This window comes from Bubalus bubalis, chromosome 14 (assembly GCF_019923935.1).
Source record: "Bubalus bubalis isolate 160015118507 breed Murrah chromosome 14, NDDB_SH_1, whole genome shotgun sequence".
NCBI lineage: Eukaryota > Metazoa > Chordata > Mammalia > Artiodactyla > Bovidae > Bubalus > Bubalus bubalis.
In genome coordinates, this window is record NC_059170.1 from 65,688,478 (window position 1) to 65,708,193 (window position 19,716).

Here is a 19,716-nt window from a genome sequence, read left to right on the forward strand (position 1 = left end):
TGAAACGTTTGATTATATTATTTCTGAAACGAAGAGTGCTATCAAAAATGGTGCAACTTTTCAAAGGGTCCTTTAAGGAGGTCTTTTCATTTACCCAGGAAGTTTATTTAAATGGTCTGGACCTCTTCCTATAATGCCACATCAGTGAGACATTGCTGTTTCCATGTATAATGATCATACAGGGGCCTTTTCAAATTTAAACCATGATGTAATAAGGACATACACTAAGCCAGAATGATATTTTCAGGTAACCGTGTTTGTATGGTAGGGAAATGTTTATTAATTAAGGAAAGCACTAATCCGTTGAGTTGGGAAAACACTCTCCAAACCATTGGAGAACAACAGGTCTAACAGATAATTACCATTTGGGGGTGTATATTGAACTGTCTTATGTACAGAGCACTAGGATCTGAGAGAAGTGAGGAGGTGACATATGACCTGAGAAGGGTCATGACCTAGTTATGACACACAAGGCACATTATTACAGTGTGTGGGCTGCACGTAGGAAGGGGGGGTGGTCAGAGAGGTGTGCCCTTTATCCTGGGCAAGCCAGGCCTGGGGTCCTGGAGATGCAGGGTGAGCTGGGAGGCAGATGAAATGGTTGTTGGAAAGCTTACTCAGGGCTCACCATCAGAGATCAAAGTCAAGATTAGGGAATCCAGAGTAACCCGAACAGAAGGTATTGTGACTGAGACTAAATAAGTCACTGATGGTTAATGGGCTTCCCAGGTGGCACAGTGGTAAAAGAACCCACCTGCCAAAGCAGGTGATGTAGGAGATGCGGGTTTGACCCCGGGTTGGGAAGATCCCCTAGAGTAGGAAATGGCAACCTACTCCAGTATTCTTGCCTGGAAAATTCCACGGGCAGAGGAGCCTGGCGGGCTATAGTCCATGGACTCGCACAGTTGGACATGACTGAACACGGCGCCCTGATAGTTAAAACGGCAGAGGCGTGTGGGGACATCTCACATAATGAGGTTGTGCGTGCCCATTTTTTTTTTTTTAATGTTTCCCATCTTGAAATGGGAAAAGTGCTGCTGTCCTTTGTTTGCCCCACATCCTGGCCCCTTTGTGAAGTCGGCTGTGTTGTCATTTTAGGGTCACGGTGAGGAAACTGGGCGGTGAGCTCGACGTCTCTTCAGTCACATCATGTCAGGAGCTGAACTGGGACTGGAATTCCCTGCCCTGGAGCTTTCTGCCACCAGGTGAGCCTTGGTCCTGTTATTTTCCAGTGCTAAATATCATCTCCTTCCTAGAAAAAGCTTTTGTTTCTAATAAAAAAAAGCTTTTTGTTTCTCAGACACTGCCCACTATGTGGGCTGTGAAGCCTGGAGGGTAGCAAACTCGGTCAAACTTGCAGGTTAGTACCCTGGTTTCCTCAGCAGTTAGGAGGTGGCCTGAAACTAAGGTGACTTGGTTTTTGAAAAGTCTTTTTTAGAGACACTAGATTTTTGGTGGCTGGCACTGAGACTTCTATTCAGTACAGATTCCATACTAGCCAATAATCCTTGGCTGGACTGATGATTTCTATCTACTACTAAGTCGCTTCAGTTGTGTCTGACTCTGTGCAACCCCATGGACTGCAGCCTACCAGGCTGCTCCGTCCATGGGATTTTCCAGGCAAGAGTACTGGAGTGGGGTGCCATTGCCTTCTCCCTGATTTCTATCTAGGTGAAGGTATTCATCTGTTTTACAGGCAATGAAGCAATGGCTTTTGCATGTACATCTGACACTTCAGTGAATATTTCAGAAAATCACTCAAATGTAAGACTACTGAGATTGCTTATGATATTTAAGGCTTTTAAAAAATTAACTGGATTGGTAGGGAATGAATCTTGGCCACATTTTCTTTTTCAACTCTAAGTTCCCTTATTCACTAGTTGTATCTTTAAACCTAAGTTACCACTCATTGATTACAAACAGTTCAAGGCATTAAAGTATTCTAGAATGTTCTGCAAACAAGTGCAGTTTAGGATGTATACTTACAATTAATTGCAAGGTGGAGTGGGCTCCCTTACTTCCTAACTCACCTCAATGGTAGAGAAAATAACCTTGGAGCTTTGTTCTACGGATAAATGAAGCACTTTACCTTGGTCCAGGTCAAGTTGCTATCAGAGTCAATACTTCCCCTGTAGCTGGTTACTATAAGATTTTCCAGGGGCCTGTTTTGGAGGGGGAGGGGTCACTGGAAAATAAAGTGACAGAAGAGCACTGGTGGCACAACAAAGGGTCTTGGTTACCCCACAGTGCCTTGCCAACGCCAGCGGCTGCCATGGAAACGGGCCACCGGGTGGGTGGAGCACACACACTCGGAGCAGTTACTTAGCCTGAGCTTGGGGCCATTTTCCTTCTTTTGACCAAAGGTCCACGTCCTGGGTTAACTTGGCTCAGTGTTTTCTGTCTTCTAGGAGGTGATTCAGGGAGTTGTGCAAATGACTGGTTTGTGTAATTATGGCTTCCTGATTCAGTTGAGGTGGTTTCTTTATATAAGCAGATATTTATAAATTGTTTGAGCTGACAGTGATATTGCTCATGTTTTCAATATTGTGATTCCTTTCAAAATTCTGCTTAAAAATACCCAGCTTCTATAGCTAAAAAGTTTGAAGAGCAGTAATAAGCCATCCCCCCAAGTTTCATATTTACTTCTCTACAACAACCAAAACCTTCAACAGCAATTATGGAGATGAAGGAAAAAAAAAATTCCCAAGTACTTCTGTCTGCTGAGAACAGGGTGGGGTTAGCTGATCCAGCTGGAAGCTTTCTAAGAAGGCTGAGTGTTCAAGGACAGGGTCTCAGGCTGCACTGCTTACCTCCCCTCGCCCCCTCCAGCCCCACACCTGGGCCAGATCCATGTGAGAAAGTGCCCCTGCATTCAGACTTCCAAGGGCTACATCACAGGAGATGCTGGGGCTAAAGGCATGGGTTTTTCCTGAATAACGCTTCTCAACCTTGCTGCCTTTGGTTGGGAGGGCTGAGTTCTACAGAAATAACAAGGCCCCCCTCTCTTCAAGTCTAGAACTAATCCTAAGCAGTCACTCCCAAACCACTTCAAAAAGAGGAAAGGAGAGAAGCAAGGCTCACTAGAATGTGTCTCTTTTCTACTCAAAACATCTGCAGAATCCTCTCTCATTATTCCAATCTGCTTTTCTGAGCTACTGTTCAGTGATTCCTGGAGGTGCGGCAGGAGGGTGATCTTGCAGACAAGATCCCCACTTTGGCCATTTCTCAGTAGTGTGACCTTCCACAGATTTAATGATCAGAATTAGTGTCTTTATTTGTAAAATGGAGGATAAAAGCATAGGCTTGGTAGTAAAAACAAACAAACAAAAAAACTTAGTATCCAGCAGGTGGTCAATAAATGACACCTTTCACCATCATATTGGCACCATTTCTCTGTAAAATGGAGAATAAAAGCATAGGCTTGGTTTTACATATATATGTATATATACATATATATAAACAACCAACTTAGTATGTACCACGTGTTCAATAAGAGATGCCTTTCATCATCATCTTGGCATCACACTGCTTCTGTGGACTTTCCTGGAACCCTCACCACGTGTCAAGCAGGAGTCATTTCTGTCTTGAGGATTTTCATGTGCGTGTGATGTTTTGGTGGGAGGGGGTTGGCAGTCTGGAAAATTACTGATGAGGCCATGGTACTTATCTTTCCTTTCCTGGCCTGTGGACCCAAAGTCATATCCTGAATAAGCCCCACAGACACATTGCTAAGGGGAATATGGCAGGAGCATTAGAGGAGAAGGTGGGATGGGGGCGGGTAGTGCACAAAAGTTGCTGTAGACCAGCAGCCGTCCATCACCGGGCAACAGCCTGTGGCTGCCGTGCCCCCTGGTCGAGTCTGCGCGCACCCCCAGATGGTGTTCTCTGTTGACACTGCCATTCTCTTCTGCCAATGACCCTTCAGCACGGAAAGCTTGCAGAAGTCATGCTGTCTCCTATGTGCCATTCTGTGTCTCCTTGTAAGCCCTTCAGCCCACATCATTAATATAAATCTGTTAACTGTTACGATTAAATAAAAAGTTCATGTGTCTGCATGGACATGCCGCACACATAGGGTCGAATGACTGCATGCTTCCTTTCACACAGCACCCACATCACAAAACAGCAACTGGAACAGATCACACAGTAACCATGCACCGCAGCCCTGAAAATCTGAATGTTCACTGACTTGCAGTTACATTCCAGTCAAACTTGCCTGGGAAGCAAAAGGGTCGGAACTGCCTTAATAAAGAGAAGTCATTTCATCCTGTTGCTACCTCCGCACCTCTATGTGACTGGAATTCTTTAGAACTTTCCTTCCTCATCTTGGCATTAGCACTTTGCTGTCATTCATTTTCCCAGTATTACTGACCTGGGCCCTTGGACTCTTTAATCAACAGACATTGACATGAGGCCAGATGAGAATTTCCGACAAGGTTTTATGGCAGCTCACACTGCAGCACAAGGGAAGAAAGGCAAGGATCAGGTGTCCTTGCCTATCTGCTCCTTCACAAAGAGCTCCCTGGGTCCTTACATGGGGTGACGGTGGGAATGGACCTGCAGTCCAGGCAGGGGGCATGGCTCAGGTGGTCTGTCCCTCCTCCTTGGCAGTGCCATATGAATAAATTGTGCACAGTTTTTTGCTTTCTGCATTAGCACTTCAAAATGGCAGACTTGCAGACTACCGCCACTGGGAAGGGTGTGTAGTGGTCAACATCGCCCTACTGCACAGGCGTGAGGTTGTTTTTAATCACTTGCAGTTAACTTATCACCTTCAGCACCATGTTGTTTAAGGAAGCTTCACCCCTTGGTCAGTCTACGGATGCCAGCTTCCTGTTGTTCAAGGAGGCGCTGTCCAGGGGCAAGTGTCCTGGCAGATGACCCAAGATCCCAGCTGATCTCATCTTCCTTTGAGGGGTTCTACACCCTTTGTTCTTAAGGGTCAAGGAGCCGAATGTCTCTTCTTCTGGAGCTTCTTCCTGCCGAGACCCTAGCCTAGCCGAGAGGTGCAGAAGTCCCTCGCTGACTGTTCCAAAGACCTATAGGGACCAGGGTCACCTTCTAGGAATGGGTTTAAATCCTTGGGCCATCAGGAGCCTCACTTGGAACTGTTGAAGCATGGAAGACACAAATCTAACTAAAGATTAAACAGGCAGGCTCTGAATAATGGCAAAAGAACTAGCACCACTAGAGGGCCCAGGAGAGGCAAGAACCAAGGAATGAAATAGGATGAAGCCTTTGACTGAGTCCCATATAGTTTGGGCAGTGGGGTAGCTGAACCCACGTAGCCATTTAAATGTTCATAAATTTCCTGAGTATTTATTTCAACTTCCGCTGAGTTGTTGATGCATGTTCTACAAGTTTTGTTAATCACTGCATAGACACCCCCTTGTTCATCCAGAAGATGATCCAGGGTTATTGTCAAATACAACATTGGCTAAGAATCTGGGGACTCTTGGAGACCCCTTAAAGGCATCACCAGTTGTTTTTTTTGGCTGCACCAGGCATATCAAGCAGGATCTTCGTTCCCTGACCAGGGATTGAACCTGCACCCTTGGCAGTGAAAGCATGGAGTCCTGACCACTGGACCACCGGGGAATTCCCATCACCGTTTTTTGAGACCAGGTTTTCTATGGCCTGTGTGAGGTTTCTTAAGATTATTTCATGATAGGCAAAACCCCCCAAGGGGCAGCCAGACCTATGGCTGCCCCAATTCCTGCCAGGACTAGTCTGAGTACCCAGTTATGTCTGTTTTGAGAGGTGGCATTATTATATGCAGTGGTGCTTAGTCCTTTAGTGCCTAATCGGCCCAAAGTGCATTCTCCTCGGAAGTGAACATTGTCTAAGCATGGGTAGGCCATTGCTCGGAGAGGCCAGGAGAAGGAGGAATTTGGGCTCCCTTCAAAGGGTAGTTTATTCTGCGGTGGACCACAGAGGAATAGATATCCGGCAGGGGTACAAGCTTGGCGGGGTGAAGTAGAATTAAACCATTGACGTAAAAGGGCACCCCAACGAGGGGCATTACTGCACCTGGGGGACAAAGGCCCTCCTTCTAGCAGTCCCCCATCTAGTTCTGAGTTTTCCTCTATTTCCTCCTCATCGCTGAAAGCAGAGGGGGTCTGATAGGTGAGCCTCCAGGCCGGGGCTGCTGTTCCTCTCCAATGCGTACAAGATGTGTTGGGCTGGGTGCCTGGGGAGAGCAGAGATGAGTCCACACACCAGTGAGTCTGGTTAGGGGTGCAGGAGGAGCTTAACGTGGAAAATGACATTGGATAAATAGACAGTGAGCTTCCTCCATCAATAAGGCAGGCATCTGTCTGGCAGGGGCAACAGGGTTTTCCTTGCCCTGTGCAGAGAAAGGGCCGCTTGATCCAGAGACCCGTTTGGTTCCAAGTGTCTGTAAGCTCTACACACCCCATTTCCTCGTGATCTTCAAGATCCACTATTAGAAGCAGTGTGTTCCTAACCGGTTCAGAAGTCAGGGTGAGATTAACATCCTCATCTACCGGCACAATCTGGAGCTGAGGAATCCCCTCTTGTGGGTGGGGATGACAGGTCCAACAACTGGAGAGATTATTTCCTGAGGCCAACATGCTGGAGAAGTTGACGACTGAGTTCTCTCTCCAGGTTCCCTTCTCCTCGTTGTTTTGTCCCCAACCCCTCCTTAGGAGAAGGGCCAGGAGAAGAGTCCATGTTTCCCATCCTGTCATCGGTTCTGGTCTTCTAGGCTCTGAGGGTCCAAAACTGCTTATCCGGAGGGGGTGGCTGAGCAAACCAGGAATATGTGACCAAAAATGCAATGACAAAATAAGCAACCAGAAGTCCAGCCTAATGCATCACTTTTTACTCATCAGTTGGTGGTGCTTTTCTTCTGCATAAGTATCTCAGGTCTTCAACTGGCTCACAGGTGTGTTCTTCCGTTGTAGCCTGTGGGGTTTTTGGAGGCAAGAGATTTAATCTAGTTAAATGTAACTAACTAGGTATTCCTTGTAGTTCACTGGCAGTGAGGGTGGCTAAAATTACTCCTTAGAGGCCCTTCCATTTTGGTAGCTGATCTTCAGGGGATTCCCTCCTTCCAAGTTTTAAGAACTTGGTTCCCAAACTTAAGTCATAAAGAAGCTGCCCCTCTGTTGTATCCCTAGTGGGCGCTGGTGGTGCCTTGTTGGCACTAGCCAAGGCTGCTTCGTGATCCTGTTCCAGGTTAACGGTACATGTGTAGACACTGGCTCAATTCCTCACACCAGTGGTAAGGAAGGGCCTCTGCTAGGTCATGTCAAATGGGCTAAACTTCAGGATACCCTGGAGGCAGTGTGTACCCCAAGGAGTGCAAGAGGAACCAGGGCTCACGAGTCTCTTGGCAAAGTTTTGTTAAGGTTTTCTTTAAAGTATGGTTCATTTTTTCCTACTTTTTCCTGAAGACTGGAGGTGCCAAGAAGTGTGTAAATTATAGCTAATCCCCAAGGTGTTTGTTAGGCCTTCCTTTGCTATGAAGGAGGGCCCATTATGGCTCTGGAGGGATTTTAGAAGTCCAAACCAAGCAACTGTCTGTCTCCTATAAGACAGACTCACAGACTTCAGTGGCCTTTTCAGATTGAATGGGGAAGACTTCCAACCATCCTGCAAAAGTACTGATGGACACAGGAAGATACTTTTATCTTGACTGTGGGGGGATCTGGATGAAGTTCAATTGCCAGTCTTCCCCCAGGTCTGTCCATTGGTGTTGAACTGGCTTGAGTAACGAACCAGGGATTGCATGGGCTTACAGATTATTACAGGGATACAAATCACAAACAAGGGTCACTTGTTTTATTGCTCCTTTAAGCCCCTTTCCTGAAAAAGTCCTTAGTATCAAGTCCCATAGTGCACTCCTCCCATAGGTGGTGGCATCATATGAACCCTAATGAACCTTCATTGTTAGGCTCCAGGGATAAGAAACTTGTCATCCTTTCTATACCAGCTTGTTCCAGCCTTCTTATAGCCCCATTTTTCAGCATCCTCTTGTTCCTGTGGGGAATACTGGGGAAGGCAGGCCGTTCAGGGTGGGGAGACAATCACTAGGGCCATGATTTGGTGATGCTCTGCACCTGCACTGTGTGTTTAGGGACTTGATTAGCTTTGTTCTTTCTTTGGGTTATAGAGGACCTGTCCTTCCAAAGGCCCTTACAGGGAATTACTGGTGCCTGGGTCAGGAACTGCACTGCTTTTAAAAGAGCTAAGATTAAATCTTCATGTTTGATGGCAGAATCTCTAGCAGTTAACATTCCTGTCTCTCTCCAAATGGCAGCATGAGCATGTACATATCATATGGAATCCATATTTAGAATCAGTAAAAATATTTTTCTGGGCTGAAGTCTGGGTGGTGGGGCCTTGGCTTCGCTGATTTTATATAAGCTAACTATGTGTGCTGTGCTTAGTCTCAAAGTCGTGTCCGACCCATGACGATCACATGGACTGTAGCCTGCCAAGCTCCTCTGTCCATGGGGATATCAAAGCAAGAATACCAGAGTGGGTTGCCTTGCCTTCCTCCAGGGGATCTTCCCAACCCAGGGATTGAACCCAGGTCTCCAGCACTGCAGGCGGATTCTTTACCATCTGAGCCACCAGGGAAGCCCTAACTATAGCAGCCTGCCATTTGGATTCCCATCTCTATAAACTACTCCCGTCAATGAACCGTTCAGCCTCAGGGTTGTCATGAGGTTCATCCAGAAGACTGGATCTGACAGAATAAGTTTGTTTTACTGTCTCTGTACACTGATGCAATAAATTTCCATTTTCAACAGCTGGGAGAAGTGCTGGGTTTAAGGCTTGGCACACCTTTAAAGTAATATCAGGGGCGTCCATTAGAAGAGCCTGGTATTTTGCTAACCTCCCTCTGGTTCACCAATGGTATCCTTTGGCTTCTAACACAGATTGCACCTGATGAAGGGTTAATTTATCTAGATGTTGTCCCAGGGTGAGCTTGCAAGCCTCACTGACCAGTAGGGCCATGCTGCTAACGCCTGAAGGCAGCTGGAGCATCCCAAGGCTACTGAGTAGAACTGTTCTGCAAAGTAAGCCACTGGCCGTTGATCTGCTCCCAATTTTGGGGTCAGGACTCCTAGTGCTATCCCTGCCCTCTCATGGATAGGGTGAAGGGTTTGTCTAAATTTGGAAGCCCCAGTGCTGGTGCTTTGCTCAACTCAGTCTTGAGTCTCAAAGTGCTACTGATGCTCCCTACTCCACTGAAAGGGTTCCCTTTCTCCCTTCCGAGCTTCATACATAAGGCCATGCTTGGAATCCAGATACGGCAGAACCCAGACATTCCGAGAAAGCCTCGGAGTTGTCTCTTTGTGGCTGGAGGTGGTAATACACAAACTGCTGTTTTCTGATCTATGGCCAGGGGGTCAAAACAAACCCTAAACATTGAACCTGTTGTAAAAGATCAGGCTTTGTTGAGGAGACTTTATATCCCCTTTCTGCCAGGAAACTTGGGACCTTAACAGTATTCTGATCTGAATCTTGCCTTATCTCACAACTTATTCATGGTCAGACATGAGTTTCAGCAAACTCTGGGAGACAGTGAAGGATGGGGAGCCTGGTGTGCTGCAGTCCATGGGGACACAAAGAGTCGGACATGATTTAGTGACTGAACAACAATTAATAGGTCATCAACATACTGGAACACAGTCTTCCACATTACAGGCCCAGTTCCATCAGTTCTTTTGCTAATGCATTTCCAAAGAGATGGGGGCTCTAGAGAAAGCCTCAGGGAAGCACTGTCCAAGTGCTTCCAGGGTATCAAGTTCCCTCCATTCAAAGGCAGAAAGGTGTGAGAGTCTGGATGAAGGGGGACAAAGAACATGCATCCTTGAGGTCTAGGAGAGAGAAGTACTGAGCACCCCTGGCATTTAGGTGAGTTGGGTTTATGTATGGGTTTGGCACCAACGGGTGAATGGGGTGGATGACCCATAAGTCTTATACAAACCGGGGCCAAAACATATCCCTGTGAGGCTTTTTGGATGGGAGAATTCGAGTGCTGTAATAGGACTGACTGGGGTCAGTGGGACTGTGTTTTAGGAATTTGGTGAGCAGAGCAGCAGTTTGATCTGCGACCCCTCCTCCCTGACAAGGTCTCAGGCTTTAAAAGATAGTGCCTCTATCAGGGGTATCTTCCCACAGGCTTGACCTCTATTTCCATCCAGGGAACAAGCTTTGCCTTTCCTGGAACAGATATAGTTCCAAACCACAGGATCCACCTGTTCCCTAATTTCTTGGGCAATATTTTCATGACTAATGGGTGGGGCATCTGGGGCTACTAACAAATGCATTCTCTGTTCTGATTTTCTGTCTTCTTGGCTCTTACCTGGTTCTAAGAGTATACTAACTCCCAGTTTATTTAGCAAATCTCTTCTGAGGCGGGGAAGAAGCCACTCAGGCATATACAAAAAAGAATGAGAGATGAGATGACACCAGCTGCAAACTCACAGGTAAAGGGGAGGGGGTGTAAATCATCTTACGTTTGGCCGCCCATTAATCCCCAGTTAGTACAGTCGCGTTAGAGACGCGGGTGGGCTGGGGACGGCACAGCCGGGCAAGTCAGAACAAGGACACCGACCACTTATTCCAATAAACGGCAACAATACACTTAAGACATGGAGCTTTTAAAATACGGGGTAACAAAAAGACAGAAGGGAAAGCACAAGTTTAAAAAAGAATAAACTCGTCCAGAATTAGACAGTATCATGTTTACAGTGCCTCTGGCAAGCTGTACACACATTGCGGACGCCGAGCATTTGCTCCCTTTTGTTACCAGTTAGCACCTGTGTCGACACGTCGTGTTTCTGGGCCTCAGTTTCCTTGTATGGAGAATGGGGTCACGCCAGGTTCCACCCACTAAAGCATTCTGTCCCCGGTCTCAGGATGCCTTCCCCGGCCATTTAGAAAGGGGGGGAAGGGTTGTTTCAGCTGCCTTATTTTGTCCTTCCTGGAGGCGAGGGGGCAGCGCTGCAGAGTGTGTGTGTGTGTGTGTGTGTGTGTGTGTCAGGATTGGGACCACCCGGCAGTGTGTATGTGTGTGTGTGTGTCAAGATGGGGACCACCCGGCAGTGTGTGTGTGTCAGGATGGGGACCACCCGGCAGTGTGTGTGTGTGTGTGTGTGTCAGGATGGGGACCACCCGGCAGTGTGTGTGTGTGTCCGCGTGTGTGTGTCAGGATGGGGACCACCCGGCAATGTGTGTGTGTGTGCGCGTGTGTGTGTCAGGATGGGGACCACCCTGCAGTGTGTGTGTGTGTGTGTGTGTGTGTGTGGATGGGGACCACCCTGCAGTGTGTGTGTGTGTGTGTGTCAGGATGGGGACCACCCGGCAGTTTGTGTGTGTGTGGCAGGATGGGGACCACCCTGCAGTGTGTGTGTGTGTGTGGATGGGGACCACCCTGCAGTGTGTGTGTGTGTGTGTGTGTGGATGGGGACCACCCGGCAGTTTGTGTGTGTGTGGCAGGATGGGGACCACCCTGCAGTGTGTGTGTGTGTGTGTGTGTGTGTGTGTGGCAGGATGGGGACCACCGTGCAGTGTGTGTGTGTGTGTGTGTGTGTGGCAGGATGGGGACCACCCTGCAGTGTGTGTGTGTGTGTGTGTATGGGGACCACCCTGCAGTGTATGTGTGTGTGGATGGGGACCACCCGGCAGTTTGTGTGTGTGTGGCAGGATGGGGACCACCCTGCAGTGTGTGTGTGTGTGTGTGTGTGTGTGTGTGTGTGTGGCAGGATGGGGACCACCCTGCAGTGTGTGTGTGTGTGTGTGTGTGTGTGGCAGGATGGGGACCACCCTGCAAAGTTCTCGCACCCACAGCCGACTGCGTGGTGGGGTGAACAGGAGAGCCTGGCGCACCTGACGATAAACCTGCTGAGAGCGCGGCGCCGCCCCGGCCCAAGGTGCATTCTGGGCAGACGACCGGCGGCTGAGGACGGGAGAGCGCCCCAACCCTGCCCATTAACTCTGACCTCTGAGAGTTTAAAGGAGAAAAAAAAAAAATCTCCACCCTCCACCCCGACTCCCATCCGCCGATGCCAGTGGCCCAGGCGCCGCACGCACCTCTCTTCCCTGCGCCGGTTCCTCGCTACACCACTGCACCGCCGGCACGCGCGGGCGGAAGGCTGCCCCCTCCTCCGCATCCGCTTCCAGGGCAGAGGGCGGGGCGAGGCCGGGCGGGCGGGGCGGCCCGCGGGTGGGCGGGGCGCGGGGGCGGGACCGGGCCCGCGGGTGGGCGGGGCGCGGAGGGCGCGGAGGGCGGGGCCGGGCCCCAACGTCCCCCGGGCCGCCCACGCCCGGGCCCAGCGCCGCGCCTCCCCGCAGCCCGCGTTACCGTCGCCCACGGCCTCTCGCGTCCCCGCCGCCTGCTTTCGCCCCCGCGTCTCCGCATCCCGAACGGCCGCGCCCCCTGAACCGGAACCGCTTGCGGCCGCCGGCGCAGAGCCGGGCCGATCGGGAAGCGGAGGCGGTTGCGCGGCGCCCGCCATGGCGGCGGCGGGGTGAGCCGGGCCGGGCGGCCGCAGTCGCGCGGGCGCGGGCGCTCCTCCGCCGCGGACAGGCCGCCGGGCCGGGCGAGGGGAGCCGGGCCGCCCATGGCGAGGCCGCGCCGCCGCCGCCGCTGCTGACCCGGGGCCGCGCCGGGGCCGGGGCGCCAGCCATGGGGAACACCGCCTCGTGCTGCGTGTCGTCCAGCCCCAAGCTCCGCAGGAATGCCCACTCGCGGCTGGAGTCCTGCCGGCCCGACGCCGACCTGAGCCGCGAGGACACGGGCTGCAACCTGCAGCACATCAGCGACCGGGAGAACATCGACGGTGAGGCGGGCGGGCGGGGGTCCCTCTGATTCCTCCGACGCCCCGAGCCTCCTGCGCGCGCGCCCCGCACCCCGCGCCCCGCCCGGCGGCCGTTGCTCTCGACCGGTTACCGCGAGCGGACCGGGGTCTTCGCCCCGGAGAGCGGGCCGGGGCGGGGTCCAGGCCGGGCTTCGGCTGTCTGTCCGGCGGAGCTGCCTGTCGAGTTGCGCGCGAAAGGGTGAGCCTGTTTGTATCCCGAGAGGCGAAGGCGATGGGGACCCTGGGCACGGCCGAGGACTGAATGCCTGGGCCGGCTCCCCGGAAACTCGCGAATTGAGCCCACTTGCTGGCCCTGACCCCATTTCTTTAAAAAAACAAAAAAACCCCCCACAGCCCTCCTCGCAAAATACCAACAACAAAAAGGATTTTGGGTGGGGGAATGTTGAGAGATTGCAGTCAAATAACGTCACCTGAATTCGTTAACATTTTTTTTTCTTTACAGTATTATCGCAGTGATTTGCAGACAGCTTTGGAATAAGTCCCCTTGTTTTTGCTTGAGGTTGAATTACAGTCCTGTGAATTTCTGAGTGATTTCAATGACTTCTGGACTAGGATTTGTAAAGGAAGTTAAAAGACTGATCGCTGCTCCTAGTAATGATTGTTTATTTAATTGGTCTTACAGTATTTTATTAGTACTGTTTTATCAATAAGCTTATGTGATTTAGTATCTAATAGATGGGTAGTTTATGCATCAAACAGTTTATGTAATTTTCAACTTAAAAAAATTTGAAATTGGAAATATATTTTTATGAAATCTTGACTTTTTTTAAACCACGGATTCTTTTCACAGTTGATGTGGTTGAACTAATTTGAAAAAAATTTCTTGTGTGAATGAATTGGCACAACTCTGTCATAATTCATTCTTGTCACTTTTAGAATGGCGCATTCCATCTAGTATGCAAAGCCAAATTTAAACTCGGCCACGGGGAAGAATTTTTTCATTGTTTGGCATCATTTAATTTCTTGTAAATAGTAAATTCATCTCTTTAGAACAACTTTAGTAAATGGGTACCCTATGTAAAGAGAGACTAATATCTGGTTTATAGTAGACAGTAAGTTAGGGTTCAGTATGACATTTCTAATGGTGTTATTTTAACTTCCATTATGTTAACCTGGGCTTCACTGGTGGTCTGGGTGCATGGGTGCTAAGTCGCTTCAGTCCTGGCTGACTCTTTTTGACCCCATGGAGTGTAGCCAGCCAGGCTCCTCTGTCCATGGGATTGTCCAGGCAAGAATACTGGAGTGGGTTACCATTTCCTTCTCCCGGGGATTTTCCTGACCCAGGGTGCAAGCCTGCATTTCTTGAGTCTCCTGCATTGGCAGTTGGGTTCTTTACCTGCCGTCTATGGGGTGGCACAGAGTTGGACACGACTGAAGTGACTTAGCAGCAGCAGTGCCACCTGGGAAGCCTTCCCTGGTAGCTAGGTGGTAAAGAATCCCTGGGTTGGGAAGATCCCCTGGAGAAGGAAATGACAACTGACTCCAGTATTCTTGCCTGGGAAATCCCATGGACAGAGGAACATAGTGGGCTGTAGTCCATGGGATCAAAAAGAGTGGGACATGAATGACACGACTTAGCACACATGCACAGCAGAAAGATATAAGTCCCACTTGTCCTGATCACTTCTGTGGTCCCAAGCACCTGAAAGAAGTGTCCAGCATGTAATAAAGACTGAATAACTGTTGTATTATAAAGGAATGAATGACTTTGTTGTAGAATATCGTTACTCATATATATTGTTGTAACATTGGAAATAACTTCTCCCTTGTGTTGTGCCCTAATATTGGGTACAGACATTGTTTTAAATAATGGATTAAAGTAATACAAAGAAAAGGAAGACTCTCGTTTCTTAGACCCATGCTGCATGCTGTTATGACTATAATAAGGAAAGGGGAAAATAAAAGTAACTGTAATCAGCTATTTGGCAATAAGGTGTAGAAGGGTTTTGCCAGAAAAATGTAGAATGATGTTGTGTGTTCTTTCATTTGGAAGAAGTCTTAAGTTTTGGTCATCATTTGTTTTTGAGGAAACATTTGGAAGATCATTAGTTCTTGTTTTGGAGCTTTGGGATGGTTTGAGAGACTAGCAGAGCAGGTTAAGAGGATTTCTCATCTGGGCTGTAGTGTCTTCTCACCCCAGAACCCACTGGTTATGATGCTAATTTAAACCTAGAAGTCCTCGTTCACTATTTAACTAGTGTTCTCTCTGTCTACCACATTCAGTCAATAATACTTGTAGTATTTACCTATTTAGCTGTTCTCAATGATTTCAGTTAGACCAAAAATCTAGGACTGGGCTTTGTCATGAGTATGCGTAAAGCTCTCCAGGTGATTCTGAGATGCTGCTGGTTTGAAAATCACTGGCTGGGATGAGTCTTGGAATTGTCATTGTTGTTCAGACGCATTTTCCATGGGAACTCATTGTGTCAGAAGCTGGCAGAAGAGAATAGATTTAAGTTGTAGTGTATAGGTATGTATATATATTTGTATTTTAACTTCTGATTGTTAGACGATTAAACTTTTAAAAACTGTGTCTCAAGAGTTCTTAATTTTAGTACATAACAAAAGGTGAAGTGCCTAAGTACCATATTTCTTCTGTCCTGAAAGACCTTCTAGATAGCTAGACTTGGAAGAGTCAGAGAAATTCATAGAGCTTGGTTAGGTTAGTTTCTTTAGAGCACCAAGGATACTAGGTTCATATTTTCCACACCCAAATACAGCAGGTAATGTTTGTCCATAGAATTGCAGTGATTGTATTAGGCTTCCATGATGCCCAAGGGGAACTTGCCTCCTTTTGTATTTAGTGTACGCTATCCCCTGGCGGAGGGAATGGCTACCCACTCCAGTATTCTTGCCTGGAGAATCCCGTGGACAGAGGAGCCTAGAGGACAGTCCATGGGGTTGCAAAGAGTCGAACATGATTGAGCAGTTGACACCCAATGTTAGGTTATTCCTGTCTTAGAAATTTATGTTAGACTCATTAGGTAAGAGAATGAGTTACTAAACGAAATAAATGTTACTAAGTAAATGTTTGAGAGTCCATTGGACTGCAAGGAGATCAAACAGTCCACTCTAAAGTAGATCACTCCTGAGTGTTCTTTAGAAGGACTGATGCTAAAGCTGAAACTCCAATACTTTGGCCACCTCATGCGAAGAGTTGACTCATTGGAAAAGACTCTGATGCTGGGAGGGTTTGGGGGCAGGAGGAGAAGGGGACGACAGAGGATGAGATGGCTGGATGGCATCACCGACTCGATGGACATGAGTTTGGATGAACTCCAGGAGTTAGTGACAGACAGGGAGGCCTGGTGTGCTGCAGTTCATGGGGTGGCAAAGAGTCAGCAGGACTGAGGGACTGAACTGAAATAAATGTTACTTTTTATAAAGTTATTTGAGATCAAGAAGTAACAAAAACACTTAGCAACAATGATGATAACAAAGTACAGCACTTACATGTTGCTTGACATCAGCTCATTCATTTAGTAACATTTAGTCACATTTAGTGACAGTAACATTTATTTCATTCAGTAATTTATTCATTTAGTAACATTTAGTCACAGTAACCCTGGGGACAATATCATCCTTACTTTACGACCAGATACAAGGCAGAGAGGAGAAATAACTTGCCCAAAGCCATGGAGCCATTAAATTACAAGTGGAAACTTTCCAGTATTGCTTGACTAGCCATCAGATAATAACTAGGCTGGGGTTGCCGCCTTGGGTAGGCTGTGGGTCACTGGGTCATGTCTGTGGTTTCTCTTCTTCCATCTGTAACAACTGGTCTTAACTGATTGGATCATTTTTTATGGAAGAAGAAGAGGAGGAACGGACTAAAGAGAATTTAAAATTCAGTGAGGCCAAATAAATCAGGATAATTATAATACCTGCACCTGGCGTGTCCGTTTGGGTTGACAAACTGAAATCTTAAAATGATTGAGAGCCACTTCATCCAGGGACTAGCTGTCATCCTGGACCACCCTATCACTTCCTCATCTCCTGTTCAATCTGCTAGGAAGGCATGACTCTGCCTTCAAAGCACATCCAGAGGGATTCCCCTAGTGGTCCAGTGGCTAAGACTCCCAGTGCAAGGGATCAGGTTTGATCAGTCGTCAGGGAACCAGATCCCACATACAGCAATGAAGATCAAAGGTTCCACGTGCCACAACCAAGACCTGGTGCAGAATCTGACCACTTTAAAACCTCTCCTGCTGTTGCCATGTAATGAGCCCGACTGGTCTCCCTGCCTCTCTCCAGGCTTACCCACCGCGGTCTGTTCTCTACACTGCTGCTGCACTGAGATCCTTCTGAGAACTTGAACACATCACTCCTCTGCTCAGAAAACTGCAGCGACTCCTTCTGTCACATAGAATAAAAGCCTTACAGTGAATTTGACAACGCAGGCCTTCCAGGGGACCCCAGGGTCCTTTGCAATCTTCCTGCCTGCCTCAATCACTTGCTCTTTGCAGCCACACTGGCCCCTTGAGTGCTGTTTCTTGAACACATCAGACATGCAGTTGCCCCAGGACCTTTGCTCTGTCACCCTGCCTGGAGTTCTCTTCTCCATGTGTGCTCTTGGCTAGCTTCCTCACCACGTTCAGTCTCAATTCAGGCCTCACTTTTCAGTGAATCCTTCCCAGACACCCCACTAAACACCCCTCTTGTCATCCCATCAGCAATCCTAATATGCCTTTTGTGCACCACCATTTTTCTTTATTGCATGTCAGCTATAGTGCATTGTATATATACTTTTATCACTGCACCGCTTGCGAAGCCTCTTTTTGTACATATATACAACTGTAACCATAATTATTTCTACTTACTTTAGCATGTAAGTTCTAGAACTCTTTAGTCATTGATGTAACCCACATGCTTACAATACTGGGTTGTCTGATACCTTGCAGACATGCTATAACTATTTGTTGAATGAACGAGTGACGCTACCCGCTGAAGGACATCAGTCAGAGCATCAGCGTGTGTGTTTATTGAGAGGAAGTAGAGAATGTGTAAGACTTGCAGTAATGAAAGCAGATTGGGATAGTAAACTTTTTGGTTGGTGTGCGTTTCTACCTGAGAAGTAAGCAGATAGGGTCATGTCCTGAAAATGAAACTTAAGAAAGATTTCAAAGCATATAGCGAAAGAAAAAACACCCAAACGAAACTGAAAGGAAACCGTGGCTAGTGGCAATCTTTTTAACAACACGATACTGTTCAGTCTTCTTTCCTTGTCTCTTTAGATGAATGACTTTAGCTGTCTCACGTCTTTGAGGATCAAAAAGAGTCTCAAATGCTTAACACACCAAAAGGTACTAGATAAACATTTTTGATTAGGGACATAGCCACTCACGGTGGTTTTCATGTGTTTAATGTGAAGTGTGTTCTGGGCTGTACAGCACTGATATCTGAACGGCTCCTCTCGGGCACGGGAGGTGCACAGCAAAGTCCAGTGTTTAAACTCCAGGGACCGCAGTGCCTGTTGGGGCGATTAGCTTGGACTCCTGCAGTCCGTTTCCACGCTGTCTGCAGCCTATGGAAATTCATCTCTTACGCATTCTTTTTCTCAGGCTTTAACCCACTTTAACCTTTCCAGCTTGGTGGGCAAAACCATGCCTGTAGACTTTGCTTACAAACTAAAATTTATTAGCAGTGCTGCCTGCGAGGTTGTGAAGATGCTCTGACCAAGTGTGGGCTGACTGCATATGGGTGGCTCCCTGACCACCACCCGGCTCACTTAATTTTCCTCTCTGATTTAGAGCAGGGGGTCGTTTGCTCCCATCCCCTCATGCTATGCATGAGGAAACTGAATCTTGGAGAGGTGCAGTCTCTTGCCCTGGTCTTGCAGATCCTGGACAAGGGCAGTGAATCTCTTCATGTCTTTGTCCTCATTTTCCAGGAGAGGTAATCGAGTCTTAAAGGTTAAGATATTTGCTCACGTTTCCGCAGCTGGTTAGTGGCAGTGTTGGAGTCCAGCCTGTCCTCACTTGGTAGAGAATCCCACCTCAGCTGCGCTGTGACTGCTAGTTTGAGGTGGGGGGTGGTCTGTGCCTGGCCCACACTTGCCTTGTTTTCAGAGATTCAGTTGTTGCCTGTGCACTTTTGACTAGCAGTATTTGTGATGAGGAGTTTTACTTTTCTGCTCCTTTTTGAGAGGAGTGCATATTAAATAATTTTGTGAAATAGTATTGAATAGATTTTCTCACCCTTTTCTACAAAGCTGATTGTCTCTATCATCTTTAGATGAATTGCTTTCACATTTCTGGCTAGATGAAACTTAACAACACAAAGATGAAATCCATTCCTACCCAGCAAAGGGCAGAACCAAAAGGAAAAATATGGGAGACAAGCCACATGAGCAGTTTTGAAATCCTGTTTTAATCATGCAGGGTCAGAGATGTAGCTCCAAGTGTATAGTGTTGGACTTGTCTGTAAGGAAGCAGTGTTTGGTATTTTTCCAAAGAGAGCTATTGACAGTGTTACACTTGTCATACTTCAAAGTACACATCCCTTAATGATTCAACATCTGGGCGCCCAGGGTAAGTGCATGGCACCAGCAGTTGATGTCAGGGCCTCTCATGCTTTCAGCACATTCTCAGCAGAGAGCTAGAAGGAAAGAGAGAGCTCACTCTCTGCAGCCTTTGCATCATTGTGAAATGTTGAGTTTGTGGCTGCAAGTCTTGGGTAGGAGATCGTTTCCTCTGTGTGCTTAGACTCACTGTTAGCCTGTCCTACCTTTCCTGAAGAAGAGGGAGGGCTCTTCCCTGAATGTTTTTCAAAATATGCCTCTGGCTATGTGAAGTGGGTGGAGGGTGAAGAGCCCAGAAGTCGGGAGTCTGCAGTCTGGCCATGACCCCGCCTTGGC

The 19,716-nt window shown here is 47.9% G+C and overlaps 2 protein-coding genes across 4 annotated transcripts in view; one reads left to right on the forward strand and one right to left on the reverse strand.

Moving 5' to 3' along the window:
• Positions 1–1,098: 1,098 nt before the first annotated feature.
• CCNY (cyclin Y) overlaps positions 1,099–19,716 on the forward strand; it is a 120,484-nt gene continuing 101,866 nt past the window's right edge. Inside the window, exon 1 of one of the 2 annotated variants that reach the window (XM_025264681.3) lies at positions 1,099–1,205. Coding sequence is in view for 1 of the 2 variants with exons in the window: in XM_006063185.4 (XP_006063247.2) it covers positions 12,668–12,821 (154 nt within the window). In the remaining variant the exon portion in view is untranslated. Of the gene's footprint in view, positions 1,206–12,560; positions 12,822–19,716 lie in introns of those variants that run through there. The other variant, XM_006063185.4, reaches the window with a different exon arrangement.
• Positions 4,420–12,180, reverse strand: LOC102395769 (endogenous retrovirus group V member 1 Env polyprotein). 2 transcript variants are annotated; one of them, XM_006063186.4, is made up of 2 exons: positions 12,073–12,180; positions 4,420–6,927 (listed from the first exon to the last, which is right to left on the reverse strand). In XM_006063186.4, exon 2 carries the CDS (start codon positions 6,708–6,710, stop codon positions 5,658–5,660), a length of 1,053 nt encoding a protein of 350 aa, XP_006063248.3. In that variant the 5' UTR covers positions 6,711–6,927; positions 12,073–12,180; the 3' UTR covers positions 4,420–5,657. The 2 variants fall into 2 exon arrangements, with proteins under 2 accessions (XP_006063248.3, XP_044784156.2); XM_044928221.2 differs by lacking the exon at positions 12,073–12,180 and adding an exon at positions 10,343–11,085.